Genomic DNA, 19,295 nt, shown 5'->3' on the forward strand with positions numbered 1-19,295 from the left:
TCGTTAAGGGTTCATTTTGTAGGCTTTGTTGAAGAGATGTGTCTTCAAGGATTTGCGAAAGTTAGTTAGATTGTCTATGGTTTTCAGGGCTGTGGGTAGTGCGTTCCATAGCTGTGTACTTCTGTATGAGAAGGTAGTGGCATATGCTTGCTTATATTTGAGTCCTTTACAGCTGGGGAAGTTCAAATTGAGGAATTTGCGGGCTGATCTTTTGGCGTTTCTGGCCAGTAGGTCCACTAGGTTTAACATGTAGAGTGGGGCATCCGCGTGAATGATTTTGTATACGGTCGTGCAGATCTTAAACTCAATACGTTCCTTGAGAGGGAGCCAATAAAGTTTTTCTCTTAATGGTTTCGCACTTTCGTATTTGGGTTTTCCAAATATGAGTCTGGCTGCGGTATTCTGGGCTGTCTGGAGTATTTTTATAGTCTGTTCTTTGCAGCCAGCGTACAGCGTATTACAGTAGTCCAGATGACTTATTACCATTGACTTTACCAAGGTACGGAAAATGTTTCTTGGGAAACATAGATTTTACATGCTAATAAACTGTCACTGATGATAGAGGGCAGCCTAGGTGTTTGGAGTTCAGTGATCATGGTGCTGTGCGATTTAATCTAAATGCTGAACCATAACCGTTAGCTCTCTTCTTGGATGAAAAGGAAGAAGGTATATAATGAGCATTTTATACACTGTGCATTCTTTAAGAAGACACTTTCCTTTTGGTCAATCGCCCACATTTAGTCCACAGATGCATGACATTTCATGTGTTATTTCACAGAAACGACTATTTCTGGATACTGGCTGAATAAGTCTTACCTGAATGAATGGAACAGCCCACTGACTGACACCTGCTGGGCATCGAAGGACATGATTCAAAAGAAAGAGATGGTCCCCTGAACAGCCAACATTTTGTAAGACTGACACCTAAACAAAGAAAAACACACATTACTAGACTACACTAGTAAGTGGAACTCTTATTAAAGATAATGTAACATAGTAACATAGTAGATGATGGCAGAAAAAAAACCTGTACAGTCCATCCAGTCTGCCCAACAAGACAACTCATGTGTGCTACTTTTTGTGTATACCCTACTTTGATTTGTACCTGTGTTCTTTAGGGCACAGACCGTATAAGTCTGCCCAGCACTATCCCCGCCTTCCAACCACCAGCCCCGCCTCCCAACCACCAGCTCTGGCACAGACCTTATAAGTCTGCCCAGCACTATCCCTGCCTCCCAACCAACAGTCCCGCCTCCCACCACCGGCTCTGGCTCAGACCGTATAAGTCTGCCCAGCACTATCCCTGCCTCCCATCACCGGCTCTGGCACAGACCATATAAGTCTGCCCAGCACTATCCCTGCCTCCCACCACTGGCTCCTGCACAGACCGTATAAGTCTGCCCAGCACTATCCCTGCCTCCCACCACTGGCTCTGGCACAGACCGTATAAGTCTGCCCAGCACTATCCCTGCCTCCCAACCAATAGTCCCGCCTCCCACCACCGGCTCTGGCACAGACCGTATATAATTTGTTGTTCAGTGCTATGATTATTTTAAACAGAATTTGGTTTTATAAGTATAAAACGGAATGATTTCTAAATGCAAAGACAAAAACCGTGGTGAAGTTCAGACCATTTGTCAACTGAGTTCAGAATGAGGATTCTTGTTCCCCAACCTAATGAGTCTCCTGGAGCGGATTTTTTAGCTACCTGTCTTCGACTAGTACCTCATTTCTTATCTAGCACTATTTCACCTTTTTGTTTTACCCTTACCAATCTCTGCAGCCACAGATGAATATCATCATGAAACTGAGTGTCTTCAATGACTCTGCGTGTGAAACTGAAGAGAACGCTTATATATTCTTTCAGATGACTCAGGTCTGAAGGAAGGTTTTCTAGGTTTTTAGAAGCTGTAGTGAATAAACAAAAGGAGAAATTAGATCTTACCTGCTAATAAACTTTCCTTTAGTCCCTCCGGACCGACCCAGAAAACACTGATGAGTTGTGCACTCCTGCTGGAAGAAGTGCACAACCCATCAGTATTTTCTGGGCCGGTCCGGAGGGATGCTAAGGAATAAGCAGTTAATGCTTAAATAAATAATAAAATGGTAAAAAAAAGGATACAAATGGAAATTAAATTCATATCTTAACCTAATACTTCCCAACTAGTGCGTCTTCAGACCTGAACCTGGTGTTCCATGGAACAGTCACCACTGCTCGATATTCAGGTCCAGGCCAGCACTTGGGTTCTCTTTTCAGAACCCCATAGCAAGAATAAACACAGCAGTTATTCTTAAGGGTACAGGGCCCTCTTTTTCCAGCACCTCTGCAGTCACTCATGCCTCTCCTTCCTGGCTACAGTATAAATACCTATAATTTAGGAATTAATTATTCAGATCCTCCTTTGTGCAGCACACACATTGCACTACTTCCACCTCTGAGTTTTTCAAGCCTCTATCTCATCTCAATGAGACAGGGAGAGCAAGCACTAAGTTCAAGTGTTGGGACAAATAATACTGGAGCTCTGACAACCACGCAAGGTAACTGAGCCAACTGCTCACTTTCATAAAGTTCTGCTTCCTTTGGAGCTGCAGTCCAGGACTAAGGAGGTCTGCACATAGCAAGAACCGAGGGAAAGGTATTCAGAACAAGCATCCATGTATGGTGAGGAGCTAAAGTAGGGAAGGAGCAGGAATCTGCAGGCAGTGAAGAGTGGAGGGTTCATAAAATAGCTGGGGCAGGTGGGTGATCTTCCCAAGTTAGGAAAGTTGAGAAGAGAGTATGAAATAAAAAGTATCAGAGAGGGAGGAGCCAAGTTAAGAGTTCTCTATAAACAGTGGGGCCAAACTGTGGCTGAAACACAAGGAATTATTATTGGAAAACATTATTTCGTAAATGTTTTATCCTCAAGAATGATTTGAACTGTGCTGAATCTGAGCTTGCGATTGTCTATGTATCCATGTAAGTTTTTTATGTATGTTAACCTGTTACTTGCTTTGGATAAAGGTGGGCTATAAGTAAAATAAATAAACATAATAAAGGTGAGCATAACCACTAAATGTAATTTGGATATTATCATTCAATACCAGAAAAGTAATGTGTGAGGTAGCACCACCAAACTAAGGGAACTTTCCTAAAGTGAATTTCTTGCCTTCAACTGACAGGTGTCAGCATGTCCTACCTGGCTGGGTAGTCACTTCTATGCACCCTGGCATCATTTTTCCTGGACAGGAGCACTGAGCTGTCAAGCTATAGACTGATCTCCTGGGCCACTTTTTAAAGGGGCTGGTGCCTGACAACAGAAGCTGCCCTTGCTCCCCCCCAAAGTCCCTCATCAAGCACATATGCCCCCTCCTGAAGTCCCCCTTTGGTCAAACGCCTCACCCTCCACCTGGGACATACCTTGTAAAATTCCATGGAATCTAGTGGAGTTAGAGAAGAAATGATCCCCAGTCACTCCTTCCCCTGCTGGCACCAGGTTCAAAATTTCACTGGCCCTGTACCGTTGGTACCTCACCCCGGATCGATTGCAGAAGATTTATCCGTCCTCATCGGGACTGTGTTGGAGGGGATGCGGGCATCGTGGAACAATGGGCCACGTGTGGTGGAGTTGCTTTAAAGCCAGAGCTTACTGGAAAGCGATACATAGTAGAATGCAGACCTGGCTGGGTTGCCGACTTCAGTGGGCTCCAGAGATTTTTCTCTTTTCTGTAAGGGCGGTGGGCCTAAATTCCTATCAGCAAGAATTGGTGCGCCATGCTGTTGGGGCTGCGAGAGTGGTACTTGCACCTCAATGGAGACAGAGGGGGGTCCCTTCTGTTACAAGGTGGTGCAATAAACTACGGCATGTGTGCGAGATGGAACGACTCCGAGCGGAGCGAACACATCAGACAAGTAAATGGCACCTGACCTGGAACTCCTTTCTTGCCGCTGCCAAAAGTGGTTAGGAGTAGCAACAGTGCTTGTGTAGGTGTGGGAGTTGAGAGCTTCTTTGGGAGTTGGTTTGACGGGGGAACTGATAAGGGGTGGGGGTGGGGGGTAATTCATTAATCATATACTCTTAAAAAATTCATGAAGTTAACTGCGAAACAAATTTGGATGTTATCAGAAAAGAAATGTGCGAGAATCCGGTGCTTCTGTTTGACTTGAAAGTTCTGTATTTGTACATTGTTGACCTGGTTTCAGTGTCCATTGTATTTTATTACTGTTTAATAAAGACTTCATAAAAATTAAAAAAAAAAATTTTCACTGGCAACCCCTAGTGGTAGTGCTGATTCTTTTAATAAAATCCTCTTGTACAAAAGATGCTAGCTCCACAGGTGCTTCAGCACCAATACAGAGTAGCTGTCTGAGGAGTATTCCGAGTTGAGTTTACCATGATAAACATTTTGAAAATCTCATATGAATTTTGCAGTTATAACCTGCTTTTTTTTTCCTGCCTAAGGGAACGATTCACCTGTATACCAATGTACTAGCTTAATTGCATGCACATGATTTGGTTCATTCCTTTTCAGTTAATACTCGAGGCAAGTTAAATTCAGGGACACTGTATATTTCCCTGTTCCTGGAGAGTTTACATTCTAAGTTTATACCTAAGGCAATGCAGGATTAAACAACTTGCCTAAGGTCACAAGAAGTTACAGTGGGATTTGAACTGGGCTTTCCTGATTCTCAGCCCACTGCTTTACACATTAAGCTAATCCTCCACTCTTTAACACTGCTATTGTGTGTTCTCTTAGGCTTCCGCGGCAAGAACCGACAACTGCTACTGTGTTTTTGATAAGTACATAGATACATACCTAGATTAGATAGAGAAATTAGGTCTTACCTGATCATTTTTCTTCCATTAGTTCTTCACACTATTCCAGGATTTGTGGGTATAGTCATGTCCATCAACAAGCAGGTGGAGATAGAGAACACAGAACAGAGCTGTGCCTTATATCCTCAGCCAGCTAGCCTAGTTCCTCAGTGTTTATGTAAACCAGAGATGGAGCTTGAAGTACTGGCTCCGTGAGTCTATTCCAGGCATATGGTGCAGCAAGATAAAAGGAACGGAGTCTGGAGTTAGCAGTGGAGGAGAAGGGTGCAGATAAGAAAGATTTACCCAGTGAACGAGAGACCCTCTCCTCCTTCGTGTCAAACAGGACTCCTAGATATTTCAGAGTCTGCGACAGAAGGAGCCTGCTCTTGTCAAGGTTGATCACTCAATCCAATGACTGGAGTAGCTGAACAACCTTCAAAGTTGACTCCACACTGTCCAATAACGACGCTTAAATGAGCCAGTCATCCAGGTAAGGGTGAACCCCGATTCCCTGGTGCCAAAGAAAGGTTGCTACCATGATCATGACTTTGGAAAACGTCCTCAGCACTGTGGCTAGTCTGAACGGCATGGCTGTGAACTGAAGTGTCAGCCTAATACCGCAAAGCGCGGAAACTGCTGATGAGGTGGCCAGATGGGAATATGTAGATAATCAAGCTCATTTTCAAAGCACTTAGCCTCCCAAAGTTCCATAGAAACCTATAGAACTTAGCCTCCCAAAGTGCTTTGAAAATATGCCTAAATGCCTCCTTGAGATGGAGCAGTGACAGATCTCCCACTTGTACCAAGACTATAACCAACCTCAGAGTATCTATACCAAAGTGAAAGTGAAAAATGTGTAGATAACGGTTTAAGCCCTTGAGGTCTAAGATGCGAACACAGTGCCCTCCTTTTTCAGGACAAATTAGATGGAACAACTTCCCTGGCCCTGCTCAAATGGAGGGATGGGCACAATAGCTCAAAGCACCAGCAAGGAGTCAATAGTATCCTGGATCTGGGATGCCTTGGCTCCGCCTCAACATGGGGACTGTAAGAAGAGAGGAGTGACCAGGCGGAAAAACTCCAAATTGTAACCGTCCCAAGGAATATCCACGACCCGCTGGTCTGTAGTGATTTTGGTCCACTCCACCTGAAACAACAGAAGGAGCCCTCCAATTGGAATGAAAGAGTGGACCGGCCTGGCATCATTGCGATGGTCTGGAGGAGTTAGGTGTCCGCATCGCCTGCAAAGTGAGCTTCCTATCTCCATGAAAGGAAGACTGATAGGACTGAAAGCAGGACCTCTGGCCACAATGCTGCCGGCAAGGCCTGTACCACCTAGAGTCCCGAATCCTCGTGTGAGACACCAAGCGGGTAGAGGACTTAGGCTTAGCCTCACCCAGGTACTTAACCAAATTGTTGAGGTCCTCCCTGAATAGGCACTTGCCCATAAATGGCAACTTCACCAGGCGACCTTTCCTCAGGCACCAGGGGATAGAGGCATGCCATGACCCTGCCCACCTTAAGACCTGTGTCTAGAGAGACCCATTCTGCTGAAATCAAATCCTGAATGTCCGGATGCACGGGGGGAAGCCTTAGACAGACCCCTAAGGCTCCTCATGATAGAAAACTGACCTCCGGCTGGTGCTCTCATTGGCTCCTAAATAGAGCTGCCAGAGCCTCAGAAATCAGGGAACTCAATTCTTCCCTATGAAATAGCCGCAGATTCTAGGATCATCTCCCTCCTCCAACTGCTCTCTCAGGGAGAGCCCCTCATAAACAGAGCGAGGCCATGTCTGAAAGAGAAAAGGCCTGAGACACAATTTCCTCAGTCCCCTCCAGAAAGTTCAAACCAGACCTCTTTGGAGCCGGAGCAGACAGCAAGCCACTTGCAGGTCTGTGCGCTGCCTCCCGTTTTAGTAAATAGGCCCGATGGAGCAGCAATGCAAATTTGGGGGAGAATGCCACCCCCCCAAAGCCTCAACAAGGCCTGAAGGCCTAAACAGTGCAGACACACCCTGCGCTGGAAAATCCTGCCCCATCTGACTCACCAAAATAGCCACCAGCTGTTGAATCAGGGAGCCCAAAGCTGCTGATACTGCCCTGTTGCACACAATCTTCAGCCGCAGTTTCTCCCGTGACTCCAGCGCTAGCTTCAGGGTGGCCAGCCTGCATCCCATGCAGCGGCCCAAAGACATCCACCGTGCCCCACAGCAGGAACGCCGTTTTACTCCTTCCACGGGTGTCACCATGCCATTTGCACACCTGCATGGATTACCAGCACCGAGGTTCCAATTTTTTTTTTTTGCACCAGTTACTCAAACCCCAAACACAGTTCTGAGAGAAGCAAATGTGACTTACCACTGCCAGACATCCCTAACTCCCACTTCCTACAAGGCACGCCAAGAGGAGCCACCACACTCCCTTCTACCAATTTGGCACTCTCCCAAGGTCTGAACAGTGCCTGCAAATCTCTAGTGCAGTCCCTTTCTCTTCCATTTGCGTGTGGGGGTTTTTTTGTTGGTTGTTGTTTTTTTTTTTTCAAATTTGCTGAGTAGGCTGCAGAAGAGAAATAAAGGGGAGGGGGGGTAAAAGACCTCCATGGGGTACCAGAGACAGAGATCTGACACCACCAGATATGGCTCCTCAAAATCAGCACCCGCCAGGATCAACTGGGGCCAGCTAACCAACTGGGCCAGGAGCGAGACCCTCAGAACCAGAGGTGCCTGTCCACTTGCTAGAGACAGAAAATACTGAGGAACTGGACTAGTATCTCCACCTGCTGGTTGAAGGACATGACTATACCCACAAGTCCTGGAATAGTGGAAAGAGGCGTAATGGAAATATTAATTTATCGCCTATTTGGAGAAATTCACCCAAGGCAGTGTACAGCAAGAAAAACCTGGACATAAGCAATTAAAACAGTTAAAAATGTTCAAATAAAAAAAGTATACACTATAACACAACGTACTACTTCCAATGTCAACACAACACACATTAAAACATCATAAGAGATAGCACAGGGGGCAAGCAGAGGTGGGCATATAGACAAATAAGATAAAGTAACAGAAATTTAGACAGAAGGTAAGGATGAACAATTTAAGGAAAAATTGGGCATGAGTCATAAAAGGTGTATGTGCTGTAAGCAAGTCTTGCTTCAGTAACTACAACCAATGCTAGTAGCCCTTGTGTGTGTGACTATTTCGCTAGGTCTTACATCACACACTTTGGAGATGATCCAGGCTTCCAAGCTGCTTTGTTAAATTATTTTACAGTTATTTAACATATTGTATGAAAAAAGTAAGTTACTTTTGTATAATTTTGATTTTTTGGAACATAAATTCCCTGGTGGATATTTATAAACTTACAAACATAGAAAAGAAGATAACAGAACATCCACAAAAATGTTTTCTCATGCCACAAAATCACAAAGATTAATGAGTTAATTACCTGGTGTTCTTTGCTGAATTGCCACAGATCTAAGTAATGGAGAAGCACTGAGTAACTTGTAGATACAAAACTCAACCTGTAAGCGAGACAGCATTGAGGTATACAAGTATAATGCTAGTTTCTGATGTAGGTGCTCCAATTTCAGCTCGAACAACCTCTTAAGTTCCTCTAGCACAGATTCATTCATCTCTACTGTCTGGTAATGATGATAACCTGTCACTTTTGACTGGTCTGCACAGACACCCTGTAAAAATAAAGCAAATACAGGAGGAATTCTGATGGACAGTATTGCTTTTTGAGTGCATTAGTGATTAAAACACACACATCACAGAGCTGCACAGGAACAGAAATCTAACCCATTCCTACTGGAATCTTACCTGTCCCCCCCCCCCATGCCCACAAGAATTTTACCCGTCCCCGCCATAATTTAATGGTACATTTTTTAAAATTCCAGTCGCTTCTCTCGGTCTCTTTCTGGGTTCGAGCCACAGCACTGCAGGCAAGGAAGAAACAGAGGTTGGAACACTCTGGTGCACACATATAAGATTTATCTCTGACTCACTGGCACTGTGTGCTGAGAGAAAGCCACATGCGTGTGCCAGTAGGTCAGGTGACCTCTGATGCTCATGCCTGTGTCAGAGCTGAAGCCTGCGCATCATCCCAGGAGCAGAGAGGATTAATAGTAACATAGTAAATGACAACAAATAAAGACCAATCTGCCCAACAGTCACACTCATTATCAATTCATGATTAAATCAACAATAAACATGTTATTATATACTTGCTTAGGGGTCTTTCTTTGGCGTTTCTGGAAGTCCGCCCGGCCCTGTCCTTATGTTACAACTGCTGGAGTTGCCGTCAAAGCACACTCCAGCAAATTTGTCTTCTCATTTGCAGACCGTAAAAGTCTGCCCAGCATGTGAAGTTGCTGTCTAAGCCCTTTCCAGTCCATCCCAAACCAGATTGCAATATACAAGCCACAGACTATACAAGTCTACCTGGTATCAGCCCTAGCTCATCACAGCTGGAGTGCCATCTAAGCATCACTCAACAGATCCACACACATGCAGTCATTTAAGTTTAGATTTTATACAACTTCCATTTTCTAATTAGAAATCCTCTGTGTTCATCCCACGTGCTTTTGAATTCCATTACCATTTGTGTCTTTACCATCTCCTTAATGGATGACTTTCCACATCTGCACTGTTAAAAGCAAAGAGGAGGAGGGAACGGCACTCAAAGAACTTGGTACTTGGTAGGCGAGAGGATGGAATAGGTGTAAGCTTAACACTACCACGGGAACCCCACACTGATTCCATCCCCATGGCAACCCTGCAGCCCCAGAGGGGATTCCTGGGAACCCGTTCCCATGCAGGTCTCTGACACACACACACCACTGTATGCACCTTGTTCTTTAAACAAAAGTTAGATACAAAAGTTAGAAGTTTCTAAGTTCCCTATGCAAGAGGTATTTGTGCCTCCCTGACACACACTTTCCCTCATTTTTGGTGGAGACCTCAATGAAGCCAGAGGCTTGAAGGCCAGACATATACAATTAAGAACAGCTTAGTGGCCCAATCCGCATTTACAGACACCAACAACTTTGCAAGCTCCACAGCTGCCTCAGCCTGGGTCCTCTGCAATTCTACATCGCAGGCATTATTTTTTTTTTAATGTTTACTTCCTCAATAGCTGGGCTTTTGCCAACAGTTGATCTGCCAATTACTTTCTGGTCTAATTCAGGAAGCAGCTCCTGTACTATCAGTGCCCTGAAAACAAACCATTAAATCGCCTTTTAAACCAAAACAGAACTTATAATAGGATGCATTTGTCACGTCTGTGGTCGTGACCCCTCTAGGCTTACCTCATTTCTGGCAGTCAGCTTCTAAGCTGGCTTCTGTCTGGTCTTTCTGAGTTAGTTCTGTCTCTGTGTGCTGGCTGCTTCCAGCATGGCTCCGATTACTACACTATACTGCACCTGTGTGTGTTAAGCCTCTCTATGCTTCAGTATGCTTTCTGCCTATGTTTTGGTTTGTGTTCCTCTTGCCCTCTGGTGGCCAGACCTGCCGGCTGCATTGGATTGTCTGTGTGCTGTTTCCCGTTCCAGACTTCAGCCCAGTCCGGATCTTCCAGCCTGCCAGACTTGCTTGTCTTGTTTGAGCCTGCACAGCACCCGTAGCTGCCTGGTGATTGCAGCAGCTGAATCTCAGCTGCTGGGCTTATTAGCCATTTGGAAACTCTCTGCTTTGCCTTTGCATCGCCTAAGGCCCTGGTTTGTTGGTGCTTGCTACACTTCTGCCTAGTCCAGTTTATAGTCTGTATTCTTGCCTGATTCTAGTTTAGTATGTAGCTTCTTGTACTTTATTGCTTGTTTCCCAGTCTTGTTTCTTGTTTGCATGTCTTTGTCTAGTTCTAGGTTGTCTGTGTTTCTTGTTCAGTGGCTGCCTGGCAGCTTTCAGTTCTGTCTCTTATCTATCAGTGTTTTTCCCCTGTTTCAGTGGCTGCTTGCAGCTTTCAGTTCTGTCTCTTGTCTATCTGTGTGTGTTCCCTGTTTCAGTGGCTCCTTGCAGCTTTCAGTTCTGTCCCTTGTCTGTCTGAGAGTCGTCTAGTATTCTACCTAGCCTCCCTCTGTATTCTAGACCCTGTGTGTATGCGGCTGGTTTCCAGTTCCTGCCCTGTCCGGTAAGTCCTGCCGGCCAACTGCACTCAGGGGCTCAACTCCTGAGGAACGGTGGTCAAGTGCAGGTGAAGTCTAGCTGGCCCTGTCAGAGTTCTGCCTTATCCCTGTGTAGGGTGGTTTTGCCTGCCACTGCCGCTCCTCAGCAGTGGCCCAAGGGCTCACGATCCTAGTTCCTGCTTTTGGAAAACGTGACAGCATTCAAGCTTTTATAAAACTGCCTTCCCAAAAGAGATCATGCAGCGAGGACATATGCTTCTCAAGCTCTGGGTGCCACACCCTTCAAAACACATTTTAGCACCAAGACGTGAAACCTTTCTATTAATGGAGTTCCCTTCTGTGAATGGACTTCTGAGGAGGAAACAACCTAGAAACGGACAATACATTGCACACCCAGTCCCTTTATCCTCAAAACCAATAAATACACAAAGACTGCAATGTAAAACTTTATTCAACAGCCTTAACTTTGCTTTTAAATTTGTATATTTTTGATACTGTATCATGTTAGTCCTATTACTAGGTTTCAATCTGTCAACTCCAAGTGTACCTCGTTGATTGTATTTATGCTTATATGTAGCTATTTTACTATTGTTATGCCGTTAACAAATGTATAAGTTTTATGTTAAACTGTACCTGATATGAACCATATTGGATAAATCTCTTCATACAGGCGGTTAATAAATCCCAATAAATACCACTACATCAACTGCATAAGCACAGTAATTTCATAAAAAGGCAGTAATAGAAAAGAATTATGTTTTACAGACGATACAAGAGAATAAGGCAGAACACAAACAAAAAAAAAGTGTAAGAAAGGTAAGGAAATTAGCAGGTGTTCTAATTTAGACCAGATAATGGGAAAAACCCAGTTTTAACCTTGGGCCTAATAATGTTTCTCTCTCTCTTCATGAATCCTTGGTACCAAACAACTGTAAAAGTTTTTCTTTTCTACGCATAGTTAAAACTTGTCTAATTGGGGCACCCTGTCAATCAGGAATAAAAAATGAGGAGGCAAACATATGTAATTCTAACAACATTCAAACACACCCTAGGCATAGCCTACTATTTTACAGGGCGGAAATGACCTCAGTAGTGAACAGCATGCACAGTAATGAATCACAACAAAATCTCTATGATCAGTCATACTGCTGCCATTCAGACTCTTATATCGTTCATCTGTCTGAAAAACCGACTGTTTTGCTTTTTTTATTTTTATTGTGACTACATCCCATTAAAAATGTCACTCAATGAGCATCTATCTTAATCTGAAAATAATAATTAACATAACAATAATCAATGAATAAAAAATATGAGCTTCCTCAAAACTGCATCAAGAGTGGCAAATAAAGTATAGACACAAACTTGCCATCATCTAACTGTAATATCTGTGGGGTCCTAACTTTTTCAAGTCTGGCAGACTTCCATTCTGTGGCCCCAATGCAGTAAGTTGTGCTATCCTTTAATGCAATGGTTTACTCAACATTTTCCCATGCTAATCTTGTTCTCAATGCAGTAATAAATTTTAGCATGGGAAAATCAGCATAAAACCACTGCTCTACAGGGTAGCACATTAGACATGCTAAACACATGCAAGTCACTGTCTAATAAATTGCTCCCAATGTTGAAAACCATACTAAACATACTCTTTACTAGCGCTGAATCGCTTAATCTTTACACCAGAGCACAGCTGGAGTAAAGTTGCATCCAGGAGCAAAAGGGTTATCTGAGGTGAAGTGCAGCACTTTCATTTCGGATGGCCCAAGATCTGGGACTGGCCCACTTACTGACAGGAAAGGAGAACAAAATACAAAATCCTGGCCTGCTAAACCTCTGACACCCTTTCTGCCAAATTTATCTGGTGGGCTAGTGGGTCCCAACCCCCCCACACTACTAGCCCACCAATGGAAAATTGACAGAGAGGGGGTCAGAAGTCCAGCAAGCCAGGTTTTTCTTTTTGGTTCTCCTTTCCTGTCAGTATGAGGGCCAATCCCAGCTCACATGCTGACAGAAAGGGAAATATATTACTCTCGATGCAACAAATGGCTGCATATTACCTCAGCATTGTACACTACTTTTTCTGACTTTTTAATGCTACTACTACTACTTATCATTTCTAAAGCGCTACCAGACCAATGTATCAGCCTGCCTATCTGATATCGCTGCCTGGATGTCTCAACATCATCTAAAACCGAGCTTCTCATCTTTCCCCCTAAACCCACCTCTCCTCTCCCCCCTTTCTCTATTTCTGTGGATGGCACCCTCATTCTCCCTGTCTCATCAGCTCGTAACCTTGGAGTCATCTTCGACTCCTCTCTCTCCTTCTCTACTCACATTCAGCAGATTGCCAACACCTGTCATTTCTTTCTGCGCCCCACCCAAGTCAGTCGCAGGCCTTCAAAGGAACAACTCTGTACTATAGGATTTCAATACATTTCCCAGAATGGATTATGAACCCTTAGCACCTGAAACTGAATCAAACTCCTATCTTGGCATGCACATCTTCCTGCAGGATCTCCAAATCATAGTTTGACTCTTCTCAGACAATTCAATTTGACTGTCATGAAATGACTGAAAACTCAAGCACATGAATATACCCAACTATGGACTTCCTGCACATCAAGGGAAATGGGACTTGATATACCGCCTTTCTGAGGTTTTTGCAACTACATTCAAAGCGGTTTACATATATATCGGAGTGGAAGAGTAGCCTAGTGGTTAGTGCAGCGGACTTCGGTCCTGGGGAACTGGGATCGATTCCCGCTGCAGCTCCTTATGACTCTGGGTAAAGTCACTTAACCCTCCGTTGCCCCAGGTAAATCGCTTTGGATGTGGTTGCAAAAACTGTAAAAAAGCGGTATATTCCGGTACTTATTTTGTACCAGGGGCAATGGAGGGTTAAGTAACTTGCCCAGAGTCATAAGGAGCTGCAGTGGGAATCGAACTCAGTTCTCCAGGATCAAAGTCCACTGCACTAACCACTAGGCTACTCCTCCACTCTAAAAAGCACAGAGATTTGCAGCAGGAAACTCGTTTACCTGTACAGTTAAATGCTCATCTTTAAAACTCCAGAGCCTACTTTTGAGGTTTTTGCAATCAGAGACCATGGACTGCAGCTCTGAATCTGCCAGCAGCAGCTGCTTCCTGCATCGCCAGTAGTTCATTAGGAGCTCATGAAGCTCATGTCTATCCTGGTAAGCAATCGACTCAAACTCTTCGAGGTAGGAATCCACATTCTCTAGCCAGGAGCAGGGCTCAAACGTTTTCAGTTGCTCCTTGGTAAATGGTACTAGTTCCAGATGAGAAGGAATTGTGGGGTATAAACTTTCTCTGTGAAGCAATGGTTTTACTGAAACAGTTCTTTTCACCTCTAGCTGTTCAGTTTGTAAATCTGGGTAAAGTGGTTTCAAGCTGAGTTGCTGATGAAAAACCTCTTTGGCCTCAAGACAGTGTGGCAAACTGAAATCCAGCTCCTCTAATGGAAGGACTGAAGGGCTGGGGACTTCCAGCACACTTAGAGTCTCTTGACTATGTGCAACACTTGCTCCTTGATGACTACAGGAAGCACTGGATTCAGAGGTGCTCTTTAATTTTTCACAGTATGTTACACTTTCATCTAGCTCAATAGCAACTTTCACTGCCAGGCCAACATGTTTATCCGTTTTGGCTCCAGCAATATTAGTACATTCAAATTGCTTTATTTCTTCAAATAGGCAATTGTCTTTAGTAACTTCTTTTTCTACAACTGATTCAGTAATCCTTCCTGGTGGATGTATACTAGTTGATAATGTTAAAGATGATTGTGGGATACTACATATTTCATTCACATTTCTCACAATGACGTCATCATTCAGCTCTATCTCTGTGAAGTTTTCAGGGCATTCTAGTCTGCTTTCACGTGCCTGAGAGGAAGACGCCTGGTCCCCAGATGTGGTAAACAAAGGGCCTTTATCAGACTGTGCCTCATGGGGTGTATCCTGCTTTGATTCTTCATTAACCTTTTTCTTTTTCTGTTACAAAAAAAATGGAAAACAGAAAAAAAACATTAAAAATTGCATGTTGAACATTATAAAAAGGTACATGAATTGCAATTATTGTATAAACTGATGACAATATCAAACTTTAGCACTGTCAAAAGTAATACCCCCAAAAAATGTATGTATTTATTATTACATTTGTACCCCGCGCTTTCCCACTCAAAGCAGGTTCAATGAAATAGTCCTGTGGCTCAACTATGGCTAAGTTTACTGCCCCAAATGCTTAGTCACATGTTACGTTGTACTTATATACCATCTTCCTTAAACCAAAATTCAACTCAAGGTTCTTTACAAAATCATTAATCCACATAAAATGCACACCTGGGCCTCAAAATGGGGTAAGAAGACTACCGCAAGGAAAACTTGGTAAGGGAAAAAAAAACAGGAATGAAGGAATAGGGAGAAATGGAGAAAACGGAACAGGTGATGGAGAAAAAACTAGAAGAACAGCAACTACTTTATATCCATCATTTATTTAAACTTTTTATTCCCACCCTCTCAAAGTAGTCTAAGGTGGATTAATTACTTCGCAACAGGCTATTTAGAGACATAAATCTACAGCACTTGTAACTCTAGGGGGCGCTGTGCTTATGACAACACAAAAGCCACCAGACACAATATGCGGTATATCGCTTTTATTGGTGATACATATGTGAACACATACACCAAGATACTTACAGCACCCGCAATTCAGTCAGCATCTGGGAAGACCACCAGGGAAGCACTGGCTCTCCTCAGAGATTGCAGGGAAATACCCTTCACTGAACAAGGCGTCCCTATGTTCAGGCAAGCTTCTAAAGAAAGTCCCGTGCTCCCCCCTCTTTTATAGTGTGAAACAAACAACTGTGCGTGTGAAGATGAGCTAGCTCATAACTCCCCCAGACCTGCATAGGCTGAAGGTGCCTTTCCCAGACTTGCTCAAGCTGGCATCCCTGAAACAACCAGCCTGTTTCCCATAACAGAGAATAACTCCCCCAGACCTGCACAGGCTGAAGGTGCCTTTCCCATACGTGCTGGCATCCCTTAAACAACTAGCCTGTTTCCCATAATAGAGAATATCAACACATAATTACAGCCAAAACATTCCACTCATTCCATCCCCAGCTGACCCTCAATCCCATGTATTACAGCACTCCATACTGGCCTGACTAAAAATCCATCAAGATCAGCAGACCATCTCTGACAACAGCTAATCATGTTATTAGGACCCATGGGACCTACTGATAGGGGCATTCTTTACTGCTCACTTCCAGGGATAAGCAGCAGATTTCACCAAGTCTACCTGGCTAGTAATTGCTTATGAAATCTTCCTCCAGAAACCTGTTCAACCCCTTCTAAAACTGAGAAATGCCACCACATTTTTGGTTGATGACTACTCATGTACCTTTCAAAAGCTCAAACTGAAATCTTACTGACTGGCACTACAAAAATGTATACATAATCACAGTGCACTCATGTTTTATATGTTTTTAATATGATCTGGCTTAACACCCTTGTGATTCAGATTTAAGTTACTCCAAAAATCCAGAGACTATGAGGCTTATTTTCAAAAGCACACAGAATTACTATGTAACTTTGTAAGTCTATGTGCTTTGAAAATGAGCACCTAAGCCTTCAAGAAAGGTTCCTTAAAAAAAAAAACAGGAAGTGTGGTGAAGTGTAAATTCTCTGCACAGATATATAGGGTTTTATTAAAGGCAAGAAACCTGCCTTTTTGTTGTTAGAAAGAGACTAGCAAACAAAAGAACACATGTTCCTTTTAGGAACAGCATTAAAAAATAATTTATTTATTTGTACCATTTGTATCCCACATTTTCCCACTGATTTGCAGGCTCAATGTGACTTACATTAGTCGTAATGGCGGCTGCCATTTCCAGGTAACAGAATTACAAAGGGTATTGCATTAAGGTGCTTACATACAGAATTACAAAAGGCATTGCATACTGGTTCGGAATAATAGATTGGGTTGTAACATACATTAGGTCATCGACTATAGAGAGGTCATATTCAACATGAGGATTAAAATAGTAATCTTTGTTCCTTAGTGACAAAGTTGTTAGTCAAGTGATAAGAATTTGTTTTTTCTAGTTCATGTGCAGTCTTATTGTTTAGTATTTAGGGTGGATGTTATTGGTATGCCTTCTTGAACAGATCAGTTTTCAGTAGTCTTCGGAAGAAAGTTAGGTCTTGCGTTGTTATTATGGTCTTCGGTAATGCGTTCCATAGTTGTGTGCAAATGTAGGAGAAACTGGTTGCGTATGTGGATTTATATTTTAGTCCTTTACAGTTGGGGTAGTGGAGATTGAGGAATGTGCGAGCTGATCTTTTTGTGTTCCTAGTAGGCAAGTCTATAAGGTCAGACATATATGTCGGGGCTTCCCCGTGAACAATTTTGTGGGCCAGGGTGCAGACTTTAAACGCAATTCAGTCTTACAATTATAGAAAACTACTTCATCCAAAATATTTTACATACAGACAACTAAGAATTTTTGGTACAATATGATATCTTTTAAAAGGCCATCAAAAGAAGTGCACATACGCTGTCAAGACTTCACAACCCTCTTCTGCAGAAAACTATTGCATTCTACATAAACTCCAGTTTTCTATATATGCCACCTCAAGGCAACTAGCAACCTTCATCCTGACAGTCCTTTTGTGACTGTGGCGACCAGTCCTAAACAGAACGCAGTTCAAAAGGGCAGCATTAGAAGAGAACCAGCCACGATTACCCAGGCCGCCAAACTAAGCGCAGACACTACTACTACTATTTAGCATTTCTATAGCGCTACAAGGTGTACGCAGCGCTGCACAAACATAGAAGAAAGACAGTCCCTGCTCAAACAGCTTACAATCTAATAGACAAAAATAATAAAGCACGCGCGCCTTTATAGAACCTGGCATCCCGGTCTCGATTCCCGAAATGTCTGCAGGAGACCACGGGTTGGACGCGGCCAGACGTCTGGCGTAGCCACAGGTGGGCCTGGGTGGGCCCCTAGCACATGGTAATGAAAATGCTGCTCTCCACAATACTGGCACCTTCGCATGCCTGCTGCAGACTACCAAGGTGGAGACTGGAGAGAAGCATTTGCCCACCAGCTGAGATATTTTTTTGATGTGGGGGTGGGGGAGAGAACATTTGATGCCCACCCACTTCTTGCCTAGGCCCACCCAAAATCTGCTGTCTGGCTACGCCCCGTCTGGCCCTGCCGTTCTTTTGCTCCCTCGCGCCTGATGACCCTTTGGCCTCACGAGAAACTTTAGCAGCCCCACCACTGTCACTGGGGCGGACCATCAGACACCAGCCAAGCAGCGCCCGCTTTCGGTTTCTGCAGAGCTAGGCGAAATGAGAGAGGCAAAGAGGAGCGCGAGCGCTGAAAAGAAACGGGGAGGCGAAGACGCAAAGCGCGAACCCCTCGCCCGGTGCCCGGAGTCGGAGGTGTCGCTCGCTCTGTACCTGAACTTTTGTCCTGTTCGGCTTGGTCTTGGCCGTCCGGGGTCGGACCGCCTCCGCCATCCTCCCCGAGGCCGGTCTCTCTCAGCTTCCCGTTACTCAACCTAATGTTGCTTGTTGTCAGTGTGACAACAAAAACACGGGACTTCCTGAGTCAGGTGACCAGACGCTGCACCAATCCTCGAGGAAAGGTCCCTGTCAAATTCTACGGACGCCAGCTTGAGACAGACTTATTCAGAAGGCAAAAAAAGTAATATCGTTGGATGCGTTCGGTAGCCATCTTGAGATTGGCAGGAATCGCAAGTAGAGCTATCTTTTTTTTTGTTTTGTTACTACTCATCATTGCAAATTACACAAGTGCATGACTGAACTGACCTACCACTTGATCACAGACTTTGCCAGATCATTGTAAATTACACAAGTGCATGACCTGGGGCTGACTGAGGGTTGTCTGGGCCCCCACCCCCACCATATGGCCATTGGCTGATACCCCCCCTGCTGTCACCCCCACTGCCCTAGCAGTGTTGCCAGGTGGAAAAATTTTTTCCCACCCAATCCAGCATAAAAACCGCCCAAAACCCGCCCAAACTCAAACCCCGCCCCTGACACCCCCACCCCCGCGTCATCAACCCCGCCCCTGCCGTCACCGGCCCCGCCTCCCACGTCATCGGCCCCGCCCAAAATGTCACTAACCCCGCCCCCCGCGGCCGAAAAAGCCGCCCAAAAAACCGCCCTGAAGCCCAAAAAGCAGCCCAAAAAACCGCAACCCGCCGCGGGCAAAAATTTCCCGCGGCGGGTCGCGGAAAACCGCCCAATTGGGCGGTAAAACCGCCCACCTGGCAACACTGTGCCCTAGTCCTACCTGAGGGGTCCTGTTGGTCTGGTGT

At 44.4% G+C, this 19,295-nt stretch overlaps 1 protein-coding gene across 1 annotated transcript in view; it reads right to left on the minus strand.

Annotated features, from left to right (window-relative positions):
- Positions 1 to 18,516, minus strand: part of LOC115461847 (ectopic P granules protein 5 homolog) — a 32,143-nt gene extending 13,627 nt beyond the window's left edge. Inside the window, exons 1-5 of the mRNA XM_030191904.1 lie at positions 18,412 to 18,516; positions 13,959 to 14,930; positions 8,247 to 8,490; positions 1,772 to 1,908; positions 817 to 924 (exon numbers count right to left, since the gene is read on the minus strand). Of these exons, the coding sequence (XP_030047764.1) occupies positions 817 to 924; positions 1,772 to 1,908; positions 8,247 to 8,490; positions 13,959 to 14,930; positions 18,412 to 18,471 (1,521 nt within the window). The 5' untranslated portion in view covers positions 18,472 to 18,516. The remainder of the gene's footprint in view (positions 1 to 816; positions 925 to 1,771; positions 1,909 to 8,246; positions 8,491 to 13,958; positions 14,931 to 18,411) is intronic.
- Between the last annotated feature and the right edge of the window lie 779 nt (positions 18,517 to 19,295).

This window comes from Microcaecilia unicolor, chromosome 2 (genome assembly GCF_901765095.1).
Source record: "Microcaecilia unicolor chromosome 2, aMicUni1.1, whole genome shotgun sequence".
NCBI classification, from domain to species: Eukaryota; Metazoa; Chordata; class Amphibia; order Gymnophiona; family Siphonopidae; genus Microcaecilia; species Microcaecilia unicolor.